General features: G+C 47.1%; 1 protein-coding gene across 7 annotated transcripts in view; it reads right to left on the bottom strand.

Moving 5' to 3' along the window:
• The window catches only part of foxp2 (forkhead box P2), a 95,437-nt gene that overhangs the window by 34,002 nt on the left and 36,825 nt on the right, over positions 1 to 24,610 (bottom strand). For 4 of the 7 annotated variants that reach the window (XM_088285802.1, XM_088285794.1, XM_088285831.1 and 1 more), the window contains exon 4: positions 9,280 to 9,478. The exons of 1 other annotated variant lie outside the window; for it this stretch is intronic. In XM_088285802.1, the coding sequence (XP_088141928.1) occupies positions 9,280 to 9,471 (192 nt within the window). In that variant the 5' untranslated portion in view covers positions 9,472 to 9,478. Of the gene's footprint in view, positions 1 to 9,279; positions 9,479 to 15,626; positions 15,745 to 24,610 lie in introns of those variants that run through there. 2 more of the 7 variants (XM_088285813.1, XM_088285848.1) reach the window with 2 other exon arrangements.

Genomic DNA, 24,610 nt, shown 5'->3' with positions numbered 1-24,610 from the left:
AGCGGGATGCGCGGGATATTGGAACCGCGACGCAGGTGGGCGCGGGAAGGTGGTGGGGGGGCGTAAACACGGCGACGAAGGCCTCCGTGTATGGAACAGATGTTTTTGCGTGCGTGACCTGTGTTTGGTGGAGGGAGTAGAAGGGGTTGACGTTTGACACTCCCGGCCGTCAACCAGAGATAGATATATAAATATATATATTATTTAATATTTATTGACTTTTATTTTTGATTTATTTTCCATATATATATATATATTTTTTTTTAAATATATATGGATATTAGGGTTGTACTTCACAGTTTGGTAACGGGTTCACTCTATCGCGGATACGATTGCACTTTGAGTCGTCAACTCACCCCCCCCCCCTCCCTCCTCACCTCGCGCTTACATCCACACATCACCTTATTCATTTCTTCCTCTCATCTCGACCGCCACTCCCTGCGACTGCTTGTTTATTGATTCTCTAGATTAAGAATTCCTTGGGTGGCGGATTGTAACACACAAGCATCAAATTATTTTGGGCTGTGGTTATTTGCCTTTGCCTTGCATCTATTTGGCCTGCGTCTGTAGACAATTATGCCTACCCAGGCCCCAGACTCAGGTGCTAATAATGAAGGACAAATAGAATCATATGTGTAAACTTCCCCCACTGATGAAAATTTATATTAACTTTCTGCCACAGTAAACAGAGGCGCATAGCTACACCCTCCCGGGAGGATTGACAAGATGAATTTGCTCGCTCCAAACACGGGGAAGAAAGCCAAGGACTGTATAGGCGGAGGAGAACGGCGGGGGCGGAGCGCCGCCGTGGAAGCTCGCACTTCATTTTTCACGGCAAAACAAGGGCCCACTTTGCCCATCTGGCAGGTCACGTTTATGTGGAGAAAACAACGAGCGAAAATGGAGTGGCGAAGCAACAGTCAAGTTTGCAGTTCTTCATCATTCGACGGTGCTTCAGGGCTTTTGAAATCCTCGGGGGGGGGGGGTCCCACTCACTTTTTCTGCAAGTGGCTTTCGCCAAAGTCTTTACTTTCACCTGGGCTCTATCGCAATTCCCGCAGATAAGGTGACAGCAAGCCCTTTCAGCGCCGCTCTTTATCTAGCGCCGCTCTTAGGGAAAGTCCTTTCCGAGGCCCCGACAGCTGAGAGCTTCCACAATGTGCTATCACAAAGAGACAGGCAGGAAATAAAATACAGACCGGGACAGAATAGAGCCGCTTGTGTGTGTGTGTGTGTGTGTGTGTGTGTGTGTGTGTGTGTGTGATGGACAGTGTGTGGAAGGTCAAGTGGGGCTCTCTTTTGTACAAATGTTGTCTCTTTGAAGGCCCAGTTTGAGAACAAGACGCCGACTATTTGGCCAATGACAAGTTGGGAAAAGGAAGAGTCCGCAACTATCTCAGGATTTGGCCAAATACCGAAGAATTTTGGCTCAGTATCGTGAATGGATCTACTCAAAGACCTCAAAGAATGTCCCGAGTCACAAAGTGGTCCCAAAAAAACCTGAAAGTGCCGTCTTGCATCTTGGGAAGGTCCTTTTGCGAGTGGCAAGGACAACTCGCCGGTCAATAGTACGATTCTGAGCTCGGGTTAAGTGGCGGGTGTAAAGTGTCACCCGATTGGAGAGACGTCTGACCTTGAACTGAGAACGACGTCGCAAACTGACTTGAGGCTCGCCATTTGCGTGGTTGTCGTTTATTTGTCAGGAAAGCCGTCGCATCCTTTCCATTCTTTCTCCCGCTCGCTCATCTCATTTCTAATCTTTGCCCAATCTTCAGTATTCCTACCCGTCTGGTCGTCTCGCAGATATTCCAATTACAACGGCGTGCGTTTGACCTTTAAGCGCTGCGGAAGATACACTTATCTGCCTTCCACTCTGACGCCCGACGTCGATCCATCATCGGCCGCCGTGGGTACGGAGTGTGACGAGGAGTGGATCGACTTTTTCTTTCGAGGCACCGTGATGAACAATGGAAGAACGCAAAGGTGCGGGAATACATCAAACTCGAGCGCCAGGCTGACGGAGTCCCAAACGGAGCCTTTCCCCAAAGTGGGCGCTATCACGCCGGCGCCAACAAGCAACAGTGAGCAGCGTCCCACTTCTCTTGTTCCGTCGCCATCGGCCGCCCTTTTCCAAAGGCCTAATCTACATCTTTCATTGAATCAAGAATGGAAATTTGCACCAAATGCTTCTTTTTCAATTTCATGCTGAAGGAGCTCAAGTTAGTGGCTGTAATTTCTCCTAACAAGAAAATGTCGCACTCGGTCGCGCACGGTGCAAGGAACAGGCTTGCTTTCACATTTTTCTTTTTCATTCCCCCCACTTCTTGAGCTTTGATGAATGCGCCAAAAGCATGATGGCTCCATCATAGCACCCCATGCAAAGGCAGAACAATTCCATTCAGAAGGAAAAGCGGCGGTTGAAAGTGGCATGAAAAATTTACTCCGATGACTGGTAATCATTTTTCGTCGGAAACAACCCCAACCCTGCGGTAGGACATCGAAATTCCGAAAGGCTTTTCCTATAAATACGGCTTATCATAGCTTTCCTGATTCGAGAGGCGAACAATATGGCTAAAACAATCGCATCGCACGGCAAAGCTCCACGGAGCGAATGTATATTTATGGTGTCAACGTCTGACAACAATGCACATGCCGAGTACGGATTCGCCAGCACACACGCGGAATCAGCTTAGTCAAGCTTCAAGTGCGGGGCCAAGTCCCCACAAAGCGCCTTTGTGCGGAGACACACTTTTTCTCAGGGCGGAACAAGCAAGCCTCGCCGCGCTATTGCTGATCAATTGAGTCATCCTACGTGGAGAAATAAGCGGCGGTCGAGGCTTGATGAGGAATGGCGTACCGTTATCAGGCAACCGTTTCAGCATTTGCTGAAGCAAGACTGGGATCGATCTTTCGCAACAAAAGGTACATTTTGGTAAATAGAGCCGACATATGGATGAACATGTTGGACATTCCAAAATCGGACGCTTCCTTCAGTGTGGAGAGCCAAAGTAGCACGTCAGACCGTCGGTGGCTTTCGTAGCCTTGAATTCCTCGCGGCGCGGCGTGGCGCTTATTTACTGCATTTGGATGAGAGGCTGTGAAGAGGAGCCTCGGCCTGCTCTCTTCCATATGTACACGCACACACACACACACACACACACGGAGCAGCCTGGTCGTATTACAAGTGCAAACATCTTGGGAGATGGCAGCGAGCTCTTTATCTATTCAAGAAATGGGTCAGGGATGAAGGTAATCTGAGGAGCAGAAAGTGTTCACAAGTAAACCAGAAAAAAAAAAAAAAAAAACCCTTGCTACCTGGAAAGTGTTCGTGGAGATCCTGGGCGCATTAGATAACGAGGACGGCGATGTCATTAGCGATGCTCCCGCTCCTTGCAAGTCGCCTTCTGAGCCAGATTTGAAGTCATTTTCATATTTGGGTGGAGGAGCGGCAGAAGAGAGGCGGGGGGGGGGGGGACGGTACACACAACAAACCGTCGGGCAAGCGTTTCGGAGACTGATTTGTTACTATTCATGGCTAAAGCGGAGAGGAACTGTAATACGAGACATGCTTGTTAAATTCACAACACTCCAAAGCTGCCTTCGAGCAAATCCTGTCTTTTGCTTGTCAGCTTAAGACACCCCGCCATATGCATATGTAGGATTTTTTAAGCTCTGTTAAATGGATAGTGGTGCCGTGGCCTATCAAATGACTGTAAGCCACTCGGGCTGGGGAGGGGGTGAGGGGGGGCGAGGGGGGGGGGCGGTTGAGGAAGAGAAATCGAAAAGCAAGCAGCGACGCATCGTGTGTGTTTTCTCCACTTCACGTCCAAATATATCCGGCTTGTGTTTGCGTGCGGCCGTAACACTCCATCCTGCCGCCGGTGCCGGGTTGAAGCCGACAAGAGGGGAGTGGCAACAAACAATGACAGAATGCCTTTTTTTCGATCGCCACGCCACAAAAGATGCCGCTCCATTCAGCGCCCCGGCAAATAAACGACTGCCGAGGGTATTGAGCTCGGACGAGCACCTCGGTCGCCTTCGCAGCTCGCATTGTGTGAGCCGACTTATAGATCCGGCGGCCATTTATTTGCCAGCGCTAAAGCGGGGCAGTTAGGGAGGCGTAAAAGGAAATGAGTTGTGAAGTGACCATTGATCCCGCCCGGCGTGCATGTTGGCGGCAGACGAACGCCGCCTTTTATTTACACGCAGGTGCTTAACCTTGGCCGAGTTCATTTGGAAACGAGAATGGCCAAAGAAAGGAGGAGTTTATTGTCAGGAAGTCGACACTTCAATGGCCGTTGAAAACGAGCGAATGGACCTACGGGACAAAAGCATTTTTGGCCCGTCTCGGGTCGTGTTGCAAAGCATTTCCGAGAAAACGATGGCCCGGGTTCTGCGTACAAAACCAACTCGGCAGTGGACGCGGGCTCGTGACTGGAAGTCCAATGTATCCGGACGGGAGTCAATTGCTGCTTTTGTTTTGCAGGTTCGTTCGGGTCCGTTCGGAGTTTAAAAAAATAAAAAATAAAAAAATCGATTGATTCGGGTCCATCAATATTGAGTTTGAATATGAGTAAGGAAAATTCTCATTTATTTAAAAAACAAAAACGCCAATCGAGTCACCAATTAACGGAGTTTCCTGCCAATCGATTGCCGTGCTATCCACCGCACCAACCTGCCGTCGGTCGCCTTCGCAGCCGCCGCTGACGGCTTGAGCATAAATCGCACAGAAGTGTTTATTTCCAGCAGATTTCACTCTCTCTCGCTTGCTTTTAATGCCGCTATCCTCCCTCTCTCTCCCCTTTTGCCCTCGTCTCCCTTTCAAGCCTCAGCGCCTGACATTTCGCCGCGCTCTCCAGAGACGCCGCCGCGAAATGGACTTACTGGGAGAGCGCCACTGTAAATTTCAGCAGGCCACGTGTAATGTGCCTTAAACAGAGATGGACAGGCCGGCTCGGAGAATAAAAAAAAAAAAAAGAGGAGACGGCGCTACAGGAGTACGAAGCGGCGGCATCTGTCCAGATAATAGAATAATCGTGTGTTTTGTCTGGGGAAGGCCGCGCAAACAGTCGTCCTGCTGTCATTCACATTGTATATCTTTAGTGTCATCGCAGAGAATGGGGGGGGGGGGGGCGAGACTACAGGCGTATATGTCAGCGGCCTGCATGTACTATCCTGCGGGGACAGTCTGCCGATAGCTCGCCTTGGAAGAGAAAGAAGGATGGCTCCCATTGTAAAGAAGTCGCACACGGAAAGTGTCTTTTCACTGAGCGGGGGCAATCATTTTACAAAGACGTATGCCGCTTCCTTTTCAAGCGCGTGTTTATGAAATGGAACATATTTCTCTCTTCTGTCCTGAGAGCTGATTGATGCGGCAAACGCCAGGGCCGCTTGGCGTCTTATTTACACATTGGAGTGAGGCAATCTCAGGCCTTAAAGATAAACCTAATGAGCTTCTTTGTGGAAGGGTGCAAATGAGACGCCAGAACACCCCCCACCCCCCAAATGCCTTTCCTTTCCTTTTGCATCCAAAGGGGACAGTCTGGGTGATTAGGCCTTTAAATTATGCTCAAGGGCAAAGCACAGATTTGCATCTTGTGTGTGTGTGCGTGTTAAAACGAGAAAGAGAAAGAAAGGCAGGTGAAGGGCAGAAAGCGAAAGAAGCTTGGGCTTATTTGTGAGAGGTGACAATAGTTAAACAATGCATGTCAGCATTTTTTACCCGACACAAAGTATCTCGTCCAAAAGATGAATGTTGAGTGGCACACGCTGGTTACATTTGAATTTGCCCCCCCCCAAAAAAAATTAGCCGTCACCTGCTGTCAAAATTGCTCATCCTGACCATTTCCCGCCAGCTAAACTGCTTGGAAGGCAGGTTAATTGCTGTCAGCGCCAACTCGGACCACTGCGTCACTGCGATGGAACGCGTTCCGCCAGTCGTTAAAATCGGAAAGCGGCACTCGATTGTCAAGCGGGTGAATTGTAAACAAGTCGCGTTTGTGTGCGACCAGCTGCTACGTCGGTCTTTGCTTCGAATAAGTCACTACAATAACGGGCAGGGCCCACATTGAGCCTTGATCAATAAGTGCAGAACATTCCCAAAAGTGGGGAGGGGGGGGCTGATGCTCACCGATCCAGAATGAACTCATCAATCCTGATTAGCAACATAATCAACTAACAGCCTCTTCATCTCGAGCTCCCAATTCAAAGATCAATGCTCGCATATTCATGCAGCGTCGCATTATGACAACGTACGCCGTCAATGATGAATCGATCCGAGTACGCGATTACATTATTGCATTTTTTTATTTATTTATTTTTCCCGAGTGATGGCGACGCGCGGCAATTAGTGGCGAGCAACATTCATCATTTGCGCCGATACATTTCCGCGGCCGGCAGGCAAATTGCAATCAGATAAAGTAGGAATCCAATCGCAGATCTGAAATCAAATTAGCTCCATTTAGGCAACCTTTTGGAGGGGGGGTGGCGGGGGTGGTGAAACCCCCGGCAGAAATTAGTGGCGGTAAATTCGATTGCGGACACGGTGCTTATTATTCCGATCCATAGATAACAAGGGTGCCTATTTTTTTTTTTTTTTTTTTTTTATATGATCTCCAAAAATGACCAGATTAGTACAGACTACGCTCACCATCTGAGATCCAATCCGAGGATCGGATTGAAAATTTCACATCAATTTTCAGGATTGAATGACACTCTCGGGATGATATTAACTCCCAAAAAATTTAAATCTTAATCGAGCTGAACAATTAATCAAATTCAAACTGACATTGCTTCGTTTAGGTTGGTCGGTCGGCTTTAATTATTTATTTATTTATTTTTAGTTTTATTCATACAGGGTCTAAGAAGTCCAGTCCATATATTTGCATAACCTTGTAATAAAGCGACAGATTTGTTTGCATTATTGTTGTCATCTGATTGATGACTTGAAGTTGTCATAGTGAAGGCGAGTCAAAGTGTTCAGTAACAAAAAAAATAATAAATTTCTATCATTCGGTTTATTCTCGAGGATGCGTTGTTCTTGTGTGTGTGTGGGGGGGGGGCATCTAAATTCTAAACATTCCAACTTAGTGTCGGACAAGGCTACAAGTCCAATTTAAGGCGAGAGACCTTAAGTTGCTGCTTTTCTAATTATAGCTGCAGGTGGTATTTGGGTAATGGCACAACCCGGAGGGACAAGGGGGGGGGGGGAATTCATCAGTGCTTATTATTAATCATCCCTCCAGCAGCGTGATGAGAGACTGCAGCTTCCTATGCCCACCGGACCACTCAATGTCATGGCAAATGTGGCGAGGGGGGGGGGGGGGGGACTAGAGCCAACAGACTCAGGGCTCACGTTTTTTTTTTTTTTTTCCAGTTTTGTTTGTTTTGTTTTTTCTCTCTTCTCCTTCCCGGCAACCACTTAAACGCTGGCATGTCATTCACTCACATGTGAAGCAAACTCCTTCCAGTGTAAGAATGCGAGAAGCCAACGCGCGAGGACGCCGCCATCTTTGTGAGAAGCACTGGACCTTCTTGTGCTGAGCGCACGTGTGTGTGTGTGTGTGTGTGTGTGTGTGTGAAGATTTTAAAAAGCCTCCAGAGACCTGTTAGCTGGACTGCTCATTTCAATGTGTCTCTTACTGACTTGGAAGAAGGCCCGGCCCGCTTTTTTTTTTTTTTTTTTCCTTCTTCTTCTCACTGTCACACACACAAGCACACACCGGAACAAGCTCTTAGTCCATCGCTGAGACTTAACTAGACATTTAAAGCCATTTGTGTCCTTTGCTACGAGAAGTTTGCTTGACCTCAATGGGGTGTGTGTGTGTGTGTGTACCCAACGAGTGATAAATGACGACTTGCGGCCGCTGGGGTGCTGTAGCAGGCACGGAGGATGGGCTGAGGGGATGTCACGGGTGGGAGGGGCTGCGGGACATGCTTCATTTTGCTAGACTGACCCCCACCAGTCTGCAAACATACACCACTGTGGGGCTTCAGCTGCTTCCAAAAACACGCACACGTATTTACACACAACGGGTATGAAAATGAGCAGCAAACCAAAAGAGGACACACGACGACAAAAAAAAAAAACCCGCGGCGTTGCCCCTCGACCCGCCCGCAACCGCATCTCCCGCTGCTCTTTTGGCAAACTGTCAAAGCCATCATTCACCATGAAGAGACATGAGAGGCACTTGACTCTTTTACTCCGCTGGCGCCTGACTTTCAAAAATACCCCGAAACGCATTCACGTACTCATTCACGCGTTCTCAACTCGCTGCCCGAGACAATGAAGCACAATTCTGAACATGGAAAATGAGGTGCAAAGAATTAGGAGCAAATGAGCACAGGTGAGTGCGTGTGAGTGTGTGTCACCTAAATCAAAGATTTGTGAGTTTTGATTACTCTATCGATTGCTTAATCGAATAATCGGATACAAATGTATAAAAATGCATTGCAAAATCATTTCTCTCCGAAGCGCTGATTGTTGTTTATTTGCTTCATGATGAAACAAACACTCATGAAGACGTATCACATTTTTAAAAATGAGAGCTACTTGTTGAGTAATGCAAAGGGCGACAAGTTTGATATCCGCTTGTGAGGCAAGTTCAAGTTTCACGACATGCCAATTACAGGTTACTTGTAGTATGATTGCAAATAACGATTATTTTTGGAAATCGAATCAATAATTTTTTATTCAGTTCCTGGCTTGATCGTAACATGTCTGGGAAATTAAAAAAAAAATTGATAATTGCTTTCCTAAATACCAGCAAATGTCTTATTTAGATTAATCACAAAAGATAATCAGTCTGCTTTAATAAAAGACTGCAGGGGAATATATTTATATATATATTTATATATATATATAGACTTAGTTTGTACTGGTTTCAGGTGTCACTGCTGCTTGGTGTGTTTGTGAGGCAGGAGGCCCTCTGGTGGACACTGAGCAGCCATGACACACACGCGCAAGTCTTCGTGTGCTCACACACACACACGCACACACAAGGCGACGCGTTCCAAAAGCGGGCAAAAGTGAACCATAAACAAAAATAACAACAAAAAATGAAATCACACAAAAAGCTTGAGAATGCCATCAGATCAACACAATGCGTGTTAAACAAGTCCAAAAAAGTAGTCGAATGTGCGCGTGTCTTACGGAGAAGAGGAGCATGATGGAAAAGCGGGGGGGGGGGGGGGGGTGCGTAGGGAGGGAGGGAGGGAAGGATGAAGGGTTGAAGGGGTGTTAGAAAGCAGTGGGGGGTGTGGGGGGGTGAGACAACTTACCTGCTGTTGTTGCAGATGCAGCAGCTCGACTGTGCTTACGTCGCTGCTGCTCGTGTCACCGGCGCTTGATCTGCCATCTCTACCAGCAGCCTCTAATTGGCTGCTGCTTAGGATGCTCATTCCATTTTGACTCATTGAACTGTTGCTTATTGTCTCTGTGGCCGACTCCTGCATCATCATCATCATCATCATTTAAAACCTAGAAGTGATTAAGAGGCACCGGTTAGGGCTCTTCTTCTGACAATTCGACCCATCCACCCCTCTCGCTTTTTTTTTTTTTGGGGGGGGGGGGGGGCGGTCCATCCTATATATATTTTTAAATGCAGCCATTATCCTCAAGCCCCCCTCTGCAAATTAAAGCATTTAAAGAAGGAGGAGGAGGGAGGAGGCGCAATTATGCATTCATTGTGTAAATGAAGGAGTACAAAGAGATGCACGTCCTGGTCCTATTTGACAAGGGAGTGGGGGCAACTAAATGTGGTTTATATCCACTAAAGCCCAGGCATAAATTAAAGATTCAAGACGTTGCATTAAGGCTGCCATCGCCACACTAAATAAAAGAGAATCATTTGCGGAAATAAAGGCAAAGGCATGCCCGGCTCAATTAAAACATACATCATTTCTTGCGATCATCTTTACGACAGGCACTCCAAAAATAGTTGCCAACTTGACCCTGCGGGAATTTTATTTATTTTGTATTTATTTGTATTTTATTTGCGGCACAAGAAGGTGTGAAGTGGCGTTAATGACGCAAAAGCTCATCATGCCCGAGCAAGGGAGGAGGAGGAGGCGGGGCCAAATCACACCATGTCCACAACGTTCGCCAAATATTAGCCCAAATCTTTCCTCATCTAATTGTACAAAATGAAAATGTTCACAATTAGACTCGCCACCAAGAAGCGTAAACACATTTTGAGAAAAAAAAAATCATCAAATCGCAATGAGATTTGGAACGTATCGAGATCTCGCGTCCTTTCAAAAAGCGGCCACGAGAGAAAGAAAGGGAAATGAATTTATCACGACTATCATTAATGATTGTGCTTAAAACAGCATAAATTATGCATATTAGCTCCTCTCTCTCTCTTTCTCTCTCTAGTAATAAATGTTTTATCATCCCCCCCCCCCCCCCTTTGCATTTTACTGCTCGCTACCTTCAGCGGGGCAGAGAGGACATCACTCAAGGCTCTCACTGTAAACGCTAAGAAATATTTGCACAATTATGCACACCTAAACAAGTCATGATTAGAATTAATTAAAGTTTGAATTCTCTTTGGTTCCAAATAAAAGTATAATCAGGATTGAGCCGGCGATGAAAGCAAACAAAGGAGGAATGAGCGCTGCCAATGCTCGTGTCATGATCTTCTCTGGCCTAGTAAATTCTGTTTTAATGGCGCTGTGCAAATGTCCTTTCGTGTGTGTGTGTGTGTTTGACGAGAGGCTGATAGAGGACAGGTCTTAAAGGATGTCCCCAGCCAGGATAAACAGGATCCGGGCGGAAAAGAACAAACAGGACTGAGCTGTTACACAGAGCAGGGCGACAGCTGCCTGGGACACAAGCAAACAGGGAAGAGGCCCGCTTGTGAACAAACAGGCCCCTGTTTAACACGGCGCCGCTCAACACTGATGGAGGCAAGAAAGACGCAATGGGGGGAGGGGGGGGGCATTCAAGACTCGCACAATGTGACATCCAATCTGGAGATGAATCTCGGACTAAGAAACTCAAGGCTGCAGCCGAGATCAGCCGGCTAATAAGTATTCAAATTAGGCATAAATTTTACATGGCCGATGTTTAAAATATTCAGAGAAAGACTGTCTGATTGCCTTTACTACCATTTTATGAACATTCTAATGGAGCCTGCATCGCTGCTTTTTTTTTTTTTCCCCCTTCTCGGACTGCTGGAAAACTGAGACAAAGAAATGAGAGCTAGCGAGACGTAAAAAAAAAAAAAAAAAAAAAAAAAAAAAAAAAAAAAAAAAAAAAAGAACACAATAAACAGCCGACCCCCTCCCCAAAAAAAAAATCAAAAATGTGCTGCTTAATGATCATGCAGATGTATGCAAAGTGTATTCGCGGAGATCAGATGCCGCTTTAACCTTAATGACGGCGGCGAGATAAATTAATTAGCCATCTAAAAGGCCGCATTCAAAACTGCCAATTAAAGTGTCAATTAGAAACACAGCCAAGCTGCAATGATGAGCGGGCTGGACGCCGGAGACTGGCGGGGTGCTGGAACACACACACGCACACAACACGCACACTCACACACACACACACACACACACCAGGAGGGCGCGCGAACACATCATCCTGCACACTTAGCCCAAGATGGCGGCGTGACAAAAAGCGTCCCGAAAGGTCGCCCTTGCCAGCATGTCGCTTGACGCTAAACGGGAACGTGCAGAACCAGAACTTGCCCAACAGAACCCAAATGAGTTGGAGATACAGACACTAAAAAACTATTTTCCCGGGCGTCCCCTCCCTCGCCATACCGCCCTGAGCAAAGAGTAACACTTGATGCGGTCGGTAGGAAAATCTGTCGAGAACCCGTCAGCACCTGGAGAACGTGCCGAGCTCCGTCAACACACACACACACACACACACACACACAGCGCAATCCGCCGCTTGTGGTTAAAGCTGAAAGAAGCGCTCCTCCATCTTTGTTTGCGAGCTCTAAAAGCTCTTAATGTAGCCTCATTACCTGGCCTGTCTGCCGCTCGATCATGTGCGGTAAACACACACCATGACACCAAGCATCCATCCGGCAGCCACGCACAGCTGTCTGCTGTCGACTGCTGAATTGCACACACACACACACACACACACACACTTAATGCACAAGAAGCCTGACACCGGTTCAGTTCACCGTCTCCGGGCAATTCATCGTCACGGCGTCGCTATCTGGAAGCTTCATTTTATATGCATCTTTTGCAAAAAAAAAAATATGTTTTCATAAACGGAAGAAAAGCGGTAAATATGTGAACCCGGACGTTTGTCCCTTATCGCTTCTCCTTCCAGGTGGTAAACGGGATATTTCTTTTCTCTTCAGAAAAAAAAAAAAAAAAAGAAGGAATATAATAGAAATTACATTTCACACTCTGATGGCTCCTCACAGCGCTCTCATCAAGTGGAGATATGGTTACCGTTTCAAATAATCACACATTGTGTGCTTGAGTGAAATTAATTCATCATTGCCATAAGTTAGCACGCGGAGCAAATAAAGTAGGCAAGGGCAAAAGGCGGCTGTCTATATTCAATACTTTAGATTGGCTAATAAATCAAAATGCCACGTATGAGCGGAGGGGGAAATAAAGTTGCAATGATGTATTAAATCTACAAATCAAAAGGAGCAAAAAAAAAATAATAAAACTACAAAGTTGATGTCTTGAACAAATCCTCCATGATGAACTGACGTCGGCTCGCCTTCTGGCTTTGGAAAAGCGACAAACCGACAGCCGGAGGAAGTCAGACACACCAGGCTGCCGTGCCATCCAAACGACGAGGTCACCAGAAAAGAACATTCATGACGACCTCTTCTAAACCTGCGGACGGTGATGGTTTCCGCTCTTAAATAGAGGAATTAAAAAAAAAAATAAAAGTGTGAAGAGGGAGGCGTGAGGAAATCATATTTACAAAATCACAAATGGGGCCAAATGAAAAGAGATGAATATGAATAATGGACTTTTGCCGGGATTAACATTATTCAAAGCGACGGAATCAAATGTGGTTATCGGCTGTCCAATGAGCTCGACGTCGACAAAACCCGCCGTCGTGTTTCAATTCTTCATTTGAGCCGGCAATAAATTGTAGCGCCGTGATAGCGGACATTCAGTCAAGAGTGTTCCCAACTTAATTCTCTTCTATTTACAATAAGGAGATGAGACGGAAGAAGATAAAAGGACGACTTTTCTTTGCCACGGTGTCGATGAATGGACTGCCGCTGTGTGTGTGTGTGTGTGTGTGTGTTTGCAGGAAGAATAGACAAGCATAGGGAAGTTGTAATGAACACAATGGCTCCTTAGAATTAAAAGTATGAGGCAGATGAATTCTATAATACATAGAGAGTAGAATACAAACACTTCATATCCAATTACTGGTTTAAAAAAAAAAAAAATCTGAAAGGAAAAAGCGATGGAATTTTTAAAAATATGCTTTGAGTTTCCTGAGGGAAAGAGGTCGTCCCGTATCATTTACGGACAGCCCCGCCACCGCCGTCGTGGGGGCGAGCGAGACAAGTGACGAAAGCCCATCAGTCAGCTCTCATTTGCATATTTGCCAATTGCATTAATTAACTCGGCCCACCTAATCAGGGCTAATTGACCTATAAAAAGGGGGGTTTGGAGAAGGGGGGGGGGGGCCTCATTGTCTGGTCCAATCATCTTTACCAAGAGTAAAGGAGGTGCACCAGAGAGAGCCGACTGCTTCCATTTAAAAGTCCCGCACGCTTGGACGTATTCCACTGGTGCTGCACAACTCATGTTAAAAAAAAAACAAAAAATAAACGGAGCCGCGTTAAGACGAGACGGACTTTTACGCCGGAGCAAAACTGGTGACAGGCGCCGTGGCCAGAGGAGACGACGAAGGCTCGCCGCGACTTCACAGATCGGCCGGACGCACGCACGCACGCACGCACGCACGCACGGGACGCAGCCGACTGGAGACATAGCTCATTGTGACGTTTCCCGTTATTTCTGCTTGATTAGGGCCATTATGTCGCCACCTCTGATTGATGTCGTCATTCGTCCTCAGCAGTCCTGCATCGATAGATCTTAATGAATTGGTAAATAAGGGTGAAGATTGCGCTTGACAACGCTGCAACACTCCTCATTCATAGCAGATAAGATTTATGTAAGCAATTAGGGGCATAAAAATGGGGGCTGGGCAGGGGGGGGGGGTTTCTAAGGCGAAAAGTCACATCCAAATAGGACATGGGCATTCCTGGACTTAACAGTGGCTTAGTCACACTTCTTTCATGCTCGGCTGGGGACTTTAGAAGCACTCAGGGGAGACGCATGGTGCCCGCTCCTGTCGGGATTAAGCAATTGATTTTTAGCAAAAATGAAACTAAATAAAACGCACAGAGGCAGCGACACAATCCACTGAACAGATTCAAAGTTGGAGAAAGAAGTATAACAATATTGTTGCCGCTGAGGCATTTTTAATTTAGAATTTCTTTTTTTTTTGGGGGGGGACTGTCAATACCCAGCGAGCGCCCGAGAGTGAGCAGAGGTGGAAAAAGGAAAGCGGGAGTGATACGGGAGCAGCCGACTCCTTTCAGCCACAAAGCCCTCAACCGCCCTCCCTCCCCCGAGCCCCTTTTCAACAAGCACATGCAAATGAGGCCCGTGCTGCTTAACTGCATCATTTATGTGGATAATAGCGGCATCATCATTACGGCAACTCAAATTAAATTACATCACAATTAGCATAACAAAGTGATTGGCTCAACTTTCAAAACAAATAAGGCAGCTCGGCTAATCAACGCCGTTAATTGGCCGGCGCGCGCTAAATAAAACACGCAGGTAAACGTGTGCTCTCGTTCAGTAATTCGCCAACATATATTTTTGAACAAATGAAAGCAGGCATGAGGAGGCTGAAAAGTGAATATCGCCAAGGGGATTGGTGACTGAAAATGTGTAGCATTTAATTTTATTGCGCTGCAGAAGCTATTACAGGCGAGACTCTGGAGAACAATGTAAATTATCTGCCTTCAAAATAGTCTTTGGCCAATTCTCCGTGTGAACTCATCACATAGCTCATTATGCATTCGGGTATTAAATTATGAAGAGGAGCCCCCGTTCGCATTCCGGCACAAAGCGCGATGAAATGTTAATGGCGTGCCCGCGGTCGCCCAATCGCGTGCCTGCGCTCGGCCTCATCAATATTTAAGTCAACAAATTAGCCAACACTTGTCTTTGATAACAATAATTAGCGCTTTGCCCGTGATCAGTCTTGTGACCTCTTCAGACTAAACATCTGCTCTTCAAGAGTTTGCTTATTTGGCTGGTCCCCGCAAAACACACATCTGTGCGTGTGTGTGGATGCCCTTTAATTGTCTTGCGGCATCTCCTTCAATTAAAAGTAGCAGGCAACACATCTGGAAGTGACCCCCCTCCCACCACTGCCACCAGGAAAAACTCCCACCTCTTCAGCAGCACAAATTAGCACAATTACAAAGTCCACACGCGCACACACGGAGCAATTCATCAGAACTAATTAAGCAGCGGTGCAAAGTTACACAGCCAGCAGTCAAGACGGCAATAAAAAGAAGTTGATGGCGGATGACAGCAGTGACGGACGGACGGACGGATGGATGGACGCGTGACTCTTCTCTTCTTTTTTTTTTTACCTTTAAAGTGAGGAGAGCAGAGGTCTCGCCTCCGCCGCCGCCGCCGAGGGCTCAAAAAGCAAGTCGAGCGATGTCACCGCGTGTGGAGAGGCAACACTATCTGTGTCATCACTCCAGCCGTGTTTATGGGGGGGTCGGGGGGGGGGGGGACGATGGCATCATAAACAAGCCAGCTCCAAACCGCACAACCGCCCCCCACCCCCACCTTCCCACCCCCTGCTGCCACGTACACCCACCCACCACAAACCAGCCCCCGCCCCAACTCCGCCGCTCGCTCGCTCTCTCTCTCTCTCTCTCTCTTGCCACCTCACCACCAATATGCCATTCATGCAAATCAGCATTACAAAAAAAATAAAAACAGAACCACAGCAGACATCTCCTGGCAATCATTCCATCATTTCCACTTGTCACCGGGGCAATTACCAACCAACCAGGCCCCCCAACCCAATCCGGACATGATGCCGGATTGGGGGGCAAGTGTGTGACTGAGAGGATGTGCGTGTGCGAGCGTGTGTGTGTGGGAGTAAAATAGAAATTTATGACGCTCGCTTCTTTCTCGTGCCTCACTCGGAAATAATTTTTATTGTATGAGTGCAAGTTGAAAACTGATTTATGAAGAAATGTACTTTTTTCTAATTGCAACTAAAACCAAAGTGTGTGTGCGCGCGCGTGTGTGTGTATGGGGGTCGGTTTGCGGCTCTCCCCCTTCGCCAGCCGACTCGCTCTCGCTCTAATCGCACACTCTCTCACTGCGGCTCCGACACCATTGTGCGCACACGCATCCGCAGGCGGAGCGGCGCGCAGCTCGCCTCTCCAAAACCCGGCCGGAGCCCAGGACGCCCCCCAAACTGCTTTTGTTCGCTCGCCGAGGTACGTCTCGTCTTTATTCACTAGCGTGTGTGGTGTGAATGAAAAGAAAAAAAGAATTGAGCGAAGGGCTGCTCCGGAAGCAGGGATGGGGAGCCCCCGTCAAAAAAATCGGGGTAGCCCCAGTTAAGCCCCTCTGGCATTTTATTCGATAATCTAAAATCTCATTTATTTGTGTCGGTCAAGCCGCCAATTTAGCCCAGAGAGAGAAAAAAAAATCCTGGAGCCGTGCCTGCTGGAAACAATTAGCCAAGCCGCGCTCCGGCGACCACAAAGCGCCGCTTGCTGTGACACATCCTGCACAAGATCACACATGAGCGCAGAAAGATAGAGAGGCTGTGACCTTACCTTTTAAGAGCAGAGTGCCAGAGAAATCCACTCCCCCTGCTAGGGAAACATTTGGCGACGCGCAGATGCCCGAAAGCATCAAAAATGAAGCCGAGAGGGGGAGACAAAAAAAAAAAAAAAAGAGTCGCGCTAATAATCATCAAAAGTAGAAGAAACTATCTGAGGTGGCCTGTTCGGAACGTCAGCGCTGATGTATTTACAGTACAAGTGGAGAGCGGCGCACCTCTGCCTGGTCACGTCGGAGAGACACTTGCCGTTTGAGTGCCGCCTAATTAAAACAAGTCAGGCAGCCCCACTGGATTGTTTTGACGCCCGAGGACCAATAGTACACAAAAACCAGCGGCTTGATCGCGCGGCGCGGGGGTTGAGGAGGGGGGGGGGGCGTAGAGAGGAGGGGGCGGGGGGTGATGGTCGTTGGCAGAGGAATTGTGTACGTTTGGGACAAGAAGAGGGGGGGGGGGGGAGTGGGTACCGTATATAGGAAGGCGTTTTGGTCCTGAGCTCATTGACGACTCTTTTACTTTTTTGCCTTCACAATGAACCCTGACGCGGATACGCCAACACGTCCAAAGAGCACAAAACAAAGCCTCAAACGTCAAGAAAAAAAAACATTTTAAGAAGGGACATTTCCAGGTCGCGTTGTCACAAATGCAAAACATTTGGTGTGAATCCGATTTGCATCCTCGTTTCTTTCTGTATTGACACTCTTTCTCCTGCTTCTCCTCTTCCTCTCTTGCATGCCACAGATGTTTTTCTCAGTTGCTCCGATAGACAGGAATCTACTGGAAAAGGAGAAAGCCCGGGTCTCCCCCAAGAGAGATGAGTACAAAGCCCCCAGTCTGCTCGCAGCAGATGCAGAAAGACGGCCCATCTGCCACCAGCTCGCCCAGAGATTTCATTTTCAACGTGTACGCAAGACACACACAGTCCAATCCAATTCCAAAATGACAACACAACTGTTTTTAAAAACAGCCACCCCCGGGCAACGACGACAGATTTATCTCGGGGGGGAGGAGACGAAGCCCCCCGACGCGGGGTAAAGACCACTTGAACTCGCAGCTCCGAGCGCCGGGCCGGCGTGATTTAACAGGCTCCGAGCGGCACATTATCTTGGCGGCGCCCGCCGCAGCATATTTCAGCCGTATGATATCATTATTACGAGGCAGGCGGTGAAGAAAAAAAAAAAAATGGAGCATCCGACACTAAACACTCGGTGTGAAATGAAGACGCACAAACAAGTGTGAAACAATTACCGTCATTTCCCCAAAGCATGCGTTTTATGCCGGCAATCTGTACTCAAAGCTTCAAGCTACTTTTAAATGAATCCACCCGCAGCGCCTGCCTGCAAAAGGCAAACAAGAGGCCCCTGGCCTGAGAAACGTCGACTTCACTGGGGGAACGCAACGCCGATTTCGACAGATCTGTGACAATTGCGCCTCCTCCCCGCAGTTATTTATTCCCTTTGTCTCTTCTCCCAGCGCTTTTGGGCTGCCAAGGTCAACAGAGACAAACAGGCCCACCAGCGTCTTGATGTGGTGGCAGCCCAGTCGGGAGAGGAGAAAGAGAGTTGGGAAAAAAAAAAGAAGGGGGGGGGTATGCATGGCGGTGGCGGGTGCAGACATGTGTAAGTGGGTACGAGGAGGAGGAGGTGGGGGCGGAGTGGGAGGGGGGGCGCGAGGGGGGGGTCTTGGCAGCAGCTGGCTACAAAGCCCGCCAAGAGCAACAGCAGTGTGATGATGACTCCCATCCACTGCCGCTTCCTCTGCTAGCCAGTGGACATGAAATGAGGGTGCAGTACTCGAGGGGAACCAGCAGGGGTGCTGTTGGTCCACTTGAAACTAGGCAGGAGCCATTTTCAAAAATAATCTCATTGCAATTCCAAACAAATTAATCTGTCTGTGGCCTAAAGAACAACATGACGTCAGCGATGTGGAAATTGACCCCTGAAGAACTCCTCAATAAGTCACAAGCGCGGTAACAGGAGTTCAGAACATCCCAGCCCTTTCAAAACATCTTTCTCAAAGACTAACCCCGGTTTGGTCTCATCCCCTCGTCAGTCACCGTCAACAAATTCTGGAATACACAAAAGAAAATGGCACGGAGCTCGACAGCATCAAAGCCAACACTTAGACGGTGTAGTGGGAGGGGAAAGCAAGGGGGGGGGGGGTCTTTCTGATTTGTCTCCACCTTCAGATTAAAAAAAAAAAGTGTTGAAGTGGTCTGTTCAAATCTGCTGAACAGCTCCTTGGCAACTCGCACACAATGATAGCAAAATGTTTCCGGAGAGACCCACCCACACACACACACACACACTTGCAAAAAAAAAAAAAAAAAAAAGAGTCATGCTCACGTGAAATGTTGCACAAAGCACAATTGCGGGGCCACTTAGTCCCGCGGCAAATAATGCATAATAAGGGGGTAGTGCTATTTAAGTCGTGGCCGGTGTTGATCACATGACACGTTGCTTATGGACAGAGAGCACAGAGCATTAAGAAGCCATGATTATATAAGTGCTCAGCAGGCTGCGCCGTTTTAATTTACTGTACTTAAAGCAGCCGCGTATCCATGGCAACGTGCTTTGCCCTATTCACAAATCCCCTAATGAAATGCCTATTAAGTGGCTGATAATGACAGCATCCAAATATATTTGCATATGTATTTCACGAGGAGGGGGCGAGGAAGGGGGGGGGGCGATAAAAGAGAGCAATGAAGTGAAGAAAGCAGGCCGTGATTTTGTTGACGGATTCGCCGCTGTTTTGTTGACCGCAAAAGCCGTTATTATCGAACCCGAGTGAAGTCGACACTCAAAACAAGTGCTGCTGTATTCTTTTTTTTTTTTTCCACGAGGAGAAGCGATGCCGTTTTCCTCTCGGTGCCGCCACACATGACTTCCATTTGCAACTTTGGCCCGGAGCCCAACGGGACGTCCCTGAGAGACTGTTTTCTCGACCGAATGGCAACAAGATCCGGGGAGAAGACTCCTGGACCAAACCGAGCCTCGGGTTCCAATTGAAAACAAACCAGGCGGTCCGTTCACTGAATATCAACACACGTAAATTGCGCTCGGCAACGACTCCTTGGCCTGCTTCTGTGCTTTCGTTTCAGCCGGGAATTTGCGTCTACATGACGGCCAAGAAAAGGGATTAAACATTTGAGACGATAACTCCGCAAGTCAGGCAGTTCAAGCTGACCGCTCTCTCTTGAAAAGGCGACAGACACTTGAGGTTAAATTGGATATACACAAAGCATCCCTTGAAACGCACGTTTGAATCAAATCAAAGAGAATTTACATAAGCGAGTGAAGCTCACAGCAGTTTACCTGCAAGACGAGATGAAAGGCCCCGACAGCCCGCCCTTTTCCCGCTGCAGTCGATAGCATCACAATCGGGATCCCGGCGAACGGATGACTTCCGACGTCGTTTTGTTTCCCGAGGTACAGCGGCGCTGAAATGGTCAGCAAAAGGGGACGACGATTCCCACAAGTGCTCGCAACGCAACTGAACGCCAGCCAGATACGCTCCAGTGGCGCAACACCCGTGGAGTCTGACCAAAACCTGTTCTCACAAGACCCGGGCTTACGGGTCCCGGGAATTACGGCATAAATGGAATGTTTTTTTGCCATTTCTGCCGATGTGGCCATCTTCATCGTGGATTTTGCAAAGCGTTCTACGCTTTTAAGACACGATGCGGCAGATTGGGCGCAGTCCACATGAAACTACTGTCGAGCATGTACGGTTGTTGATCATGCTGTCAACATAAAAATCATTGCACTTAAGCGCAGCTAACTAATTCCATGCGCGAGGCGCTGAAATAACGTTCATAAATTAACTGCCACGAAATATTGCAGTGGCAGTTCTTGCCAGGGCGGCGGCGTTGCTGACCGCGTGGCAATCCATTCATGGCCAAACTAGACACCACTTGCACTAAAAAAAATAATATTCAAATAAATTCATTCATAAAAAAAAGAAGAAGAATATAGTGATTATTCGCTCTTTTAAACGGCCGACCGCAGCTGATTCAAAGCTAATTTTGATGGGATTTACGTCTGGAGGTAATTCAGCGTGTGGAAGCGAGCCCACTGGAGGCCGCGATAACCCTCCGACTGCACCGCCCGAAACTTTCTTTAGGACTTCCGCTGAAATGACACCCGTAAAAATGTTTTCATTGTGCTGTCACCAGACACGAGGAGAAGATATAAAAGCGCCGCAGACGCAGACGGAGAGATGGCGATAAATAAGCCGGCACAGCTGCACTGCCCAACAAAGAAGTGGACTTGAAGAAAAAGGAGGGTGCGCCGGGGGTTAATTCTTGACACCAGAGTTGGGTGCGCGTGAGAGTTTATGGGCACCTCTCAAGTGACCGGCTCCATCTGGCTCGTCTAAGTGGGCTGTCTAATAAATGGCACACTTTCCCAATGATCCGCTTCTTTCAAAGCGCAGTCAGCGCGGGCCAGATGGATCGCTTTGCATGCCGACGGAGCAGCTATTACCCAAAAAAAATCGAATAAAATGTAAGCAAGCATTTGACATTTTTTTTTTACATTGAATTTGTATTAAGTGGAGAGGTCCTTTTTTTATTTGAAAACAATTTTGATCATAGCGAAAAGGGAATTGAACCGTTCTTAACCCCGCAGGCGAATTCCTTCCCGACCACAAAAGCCGACTCGACTCAACTTCATTTATGGAACCGACCGCAGTCGTACGACCTGGACTTATGACTTCATAAACTGCTTTTATTAAATGTAATCAATGTACGTACAGTAGTTCTTTTTGCCTTTATAGGGCAAATAAACCCCAATTGTATTGTTTTATTTAATTTTTTTTTCCATACTTACTAAATTCTTAGTAACAAAACAAATAATAAAAATGGGCATCAACGGTAATGTTCTGCCACTGCAAAAACATCAGCAAGAAAAAGCGACCAAGCGAAAGCTACTTGCCATTTTCAGAAAAAGCAGAAAAATCCAAAGAAAAAGTGCTTTCAGAGGTCATCCTTGAATATTACATCGCACGCTTCCAGAACATTTTCTCTTTTTTTTCCCGCCAAATGCAGTTTAGCCCAAATTTCCAGCAGGACAACGCAAGCAAACTCGCTTCAGCGCAACCCGCCCCCTTTCCACCCCGCTCGCTCCGCCCCCCCCCCCCCCCCCCAACTCTAAATGTATTTTCCGAATGAAAATAAACGGACTCCGACCGGGTTTGAATCGGTCCTACTCTGGAATATGAGATCAAATAAAGGCTGAAAAGGAGAAATGAAATAGCTTCTGAGGAGACATGTAGCGAGTAATAAAATTACTCCTTTCTATCTTCCTAAACAGCATGCTTCCCTTTGGAGTGGGCGAGGGGGGGGCTTCTTCACTTTGGTCAAAGACAAGTACGCAAGTGGCAATTTCTCCTTCAGGCGAGATTCCCCGATACAATTGTCCGCTGCAATTTTCCCCCGGAAAACGAGAAACTATTTCGGCAACAAGTTAAGCGAAAGTTTCACTTTGATGATGTGCTCGGCCGCTGAAAAGGTTGGCCCAAAAGTGGCGCGGCGACAAAATCATTTCCAAGCCCATCGCTTTTCGATGAGGCTCAAATGAAGGCTTGTGAGTTGACCACCGTGTGACACAAACAGACGACCGTCTTTTGGATGGATGGGGAAAAAAAAAAAAAAAAAGGCCCCAACTTTGAAAAGCGCTTTGCCGTATTCCATTTAGCATTATAAGGAGGTCTTGACGACAAAAGGAAGTTGATTTGTATTCCTCAATAGCTGCTCACAACACGGCTACACTGGATTAAAGAGAATTTTCAATCAGAGAAAATACATTCTAATTCATTTTACAGTGGCTGTTAAAGCTTCAGTTAAAAAAAAAAAAAGAAGCCTTTGCAACAAAGATTGAGCCACTTATCAGAGCGACTCACTGCCTTTAAAAGCTGTCCATGTTCAGTGCGCTCAGTGGCAAAAAAGCAATCGCTGATGACTTTGAAAATAGGAGCAAATGTACAATTTATCAAAACGTTTAAGGTGAGCGGGGATTTCGGCGAATCAAAAGCTTGGGGCTGTTCAAAAGGAAGGATGGAAAGCACGGAATTTGAAAAAGAGCGCTCGGCCTAAGTGGCCCAAAATCGCTTTGAAGGCATTTTAATTGGAGGAAAAAAAAAAAAAAAAAAGAATCAAGAAATCCGGATGCTCATGTTAAACACCTTTTTAAAGCAGGAAAAAAAATATAGATTACTTTCAGAGATGATGCTTCTAAATAGTTTTTAACCGATAGAATTTTACGACATATGTATATATAGATATATTTGAATTGGAAAATCAGTTTTAACGGACGGAATTGTTTTATAATCGTGACCCGAGATACAAAACGTCTTTTAAGAGATGCATTTTACTTAAAAAAAAAAAAAAAATCCGCTCTGAACTCCTCACACTCGCTTTACAGCGCTCCAAATCCTCTCAAGTTTTTTTGATGTAAACAAGAACTTTTTTTGCTTTCCATCAAAAACAGCGTTTGCACGTCTTTCATGAGAAGCCGCTCAACTTGACTTTCAGAAATACACACAACCGCTCGCAGGAAACAACTTGAAGAAGTTACGAGCTCGATGGCAACATCATTAACTTTCCCCCTGCGCCGACTTTTGCCCTCATCAAAGCGCGTCGCCGTGAAAACACCGAGGCAGATGGCAAAGGGGAATTTTTTTTTTTCATTTCAAAAGCAGCCGTCCGCCGCCTGCGAGACATCAACGGAAAGCAAGAAATACACTCGGTCCATTTCGAGCAAGGCTTTCGTTCACGTGCTTCGATCTCACGGATTCACCTTTAGTGCAGAAGTGGAACTTTGAAGGCTGGAACGCAAGAGGAATGAAAATTTGGGGTGATTGAATTGTGATGACAGTAGCAAAAACGAAGCGGTGGGGGCCAGAATGGTGGCAGCACAAGGGCTCTTTGTTTTGGGACAAATCTGAAGTTTCCTTTTGGATATTTAATATCCAGCGAGGTACCAAACCGAGTTACAGTAGTCTAGTGTCTGGCTTTCATATGAGGGGAGGGGCGCAAATCTTTGCTCTGTGTTGCATGGCGCTCACGGGAGGCGCTCCCAACAAAGGCTGGGGAATCAATCAATCCGGACTCCGGTGCCAGATGTGTCGACTTGAAAAACTTTTGCCGGCTTCCCGCAGTCCAAAACGGCGTAAAAGAACGCAGAAAATCAACAAAAATGCTTTGCCTTGTTTCTCGCAAGCGCTTGATATAAAAAGTCAAATGAAAGACAGCAGGTGATTTTTTTTTTTTCTAAGACTTGGGTAGTTGCCCTTCTTGACACATATATGCGCACTCACGCGTGCACACGGGGGCGTAATTATAAATGCAAGGCTTGCTAAAGGGAGCTGAACTTTTCACACCTTCCCAAGCCACAAAATTGGATGATTTTGTGGTTGTGCAGCTGCCGCGCCGCGCTAATGCAAGGCGGTGTCATATGAAAAATATTCCTCTCCCCAAACCACAGGGCTGGTCATTAATGAAACACAGGCGGCGCAGTGAGGTCATACAGAGTCTAGATTTCAGCAGCCGCACTTAAAAAAAAAAAAGAAAAAAAAGGAGGCTCATAGAGAATAGAGGAACATGAACACAAATCAGTTTCCAGCTCCAAGGACGGGGGGAAAAATAAATAAATAGAGAAAAGGCAGTGGCCCCTCTCACATTTTCCCCCAGCGCTCTGCAAACAAGCGTCAACTGCAGCTCAGAAACAGCTCACAATGAGAGCAGACTAAACAATCTGCTGCGGG

The sequence above is a fragment of the Idiotropiscis lumnitzeri genome, chromosome 2 (genome assembly GCF_059441095.1).
Source record: "Idiotropiscis lumnitzeri isolate Australia: NSW breed Sydney's pygmy pipehorse chromosome 2, RoL_Ilum_1.0, whole genome shotgun sequence".
Taxonomy (NCBI): domain Eukaryota; kingdom Metazoa; phylum Chordata; class Actinopteri; order Syngnathiformes; family Syngnathidae; genus Idiotropiscis; species Idiotropiscis lumnitzeri.
The sequence above is the reverse complement of the archived record's forward strand: the minus strand, read 5'-3'. Positions and strand labels throughout refer to the sequence as shown.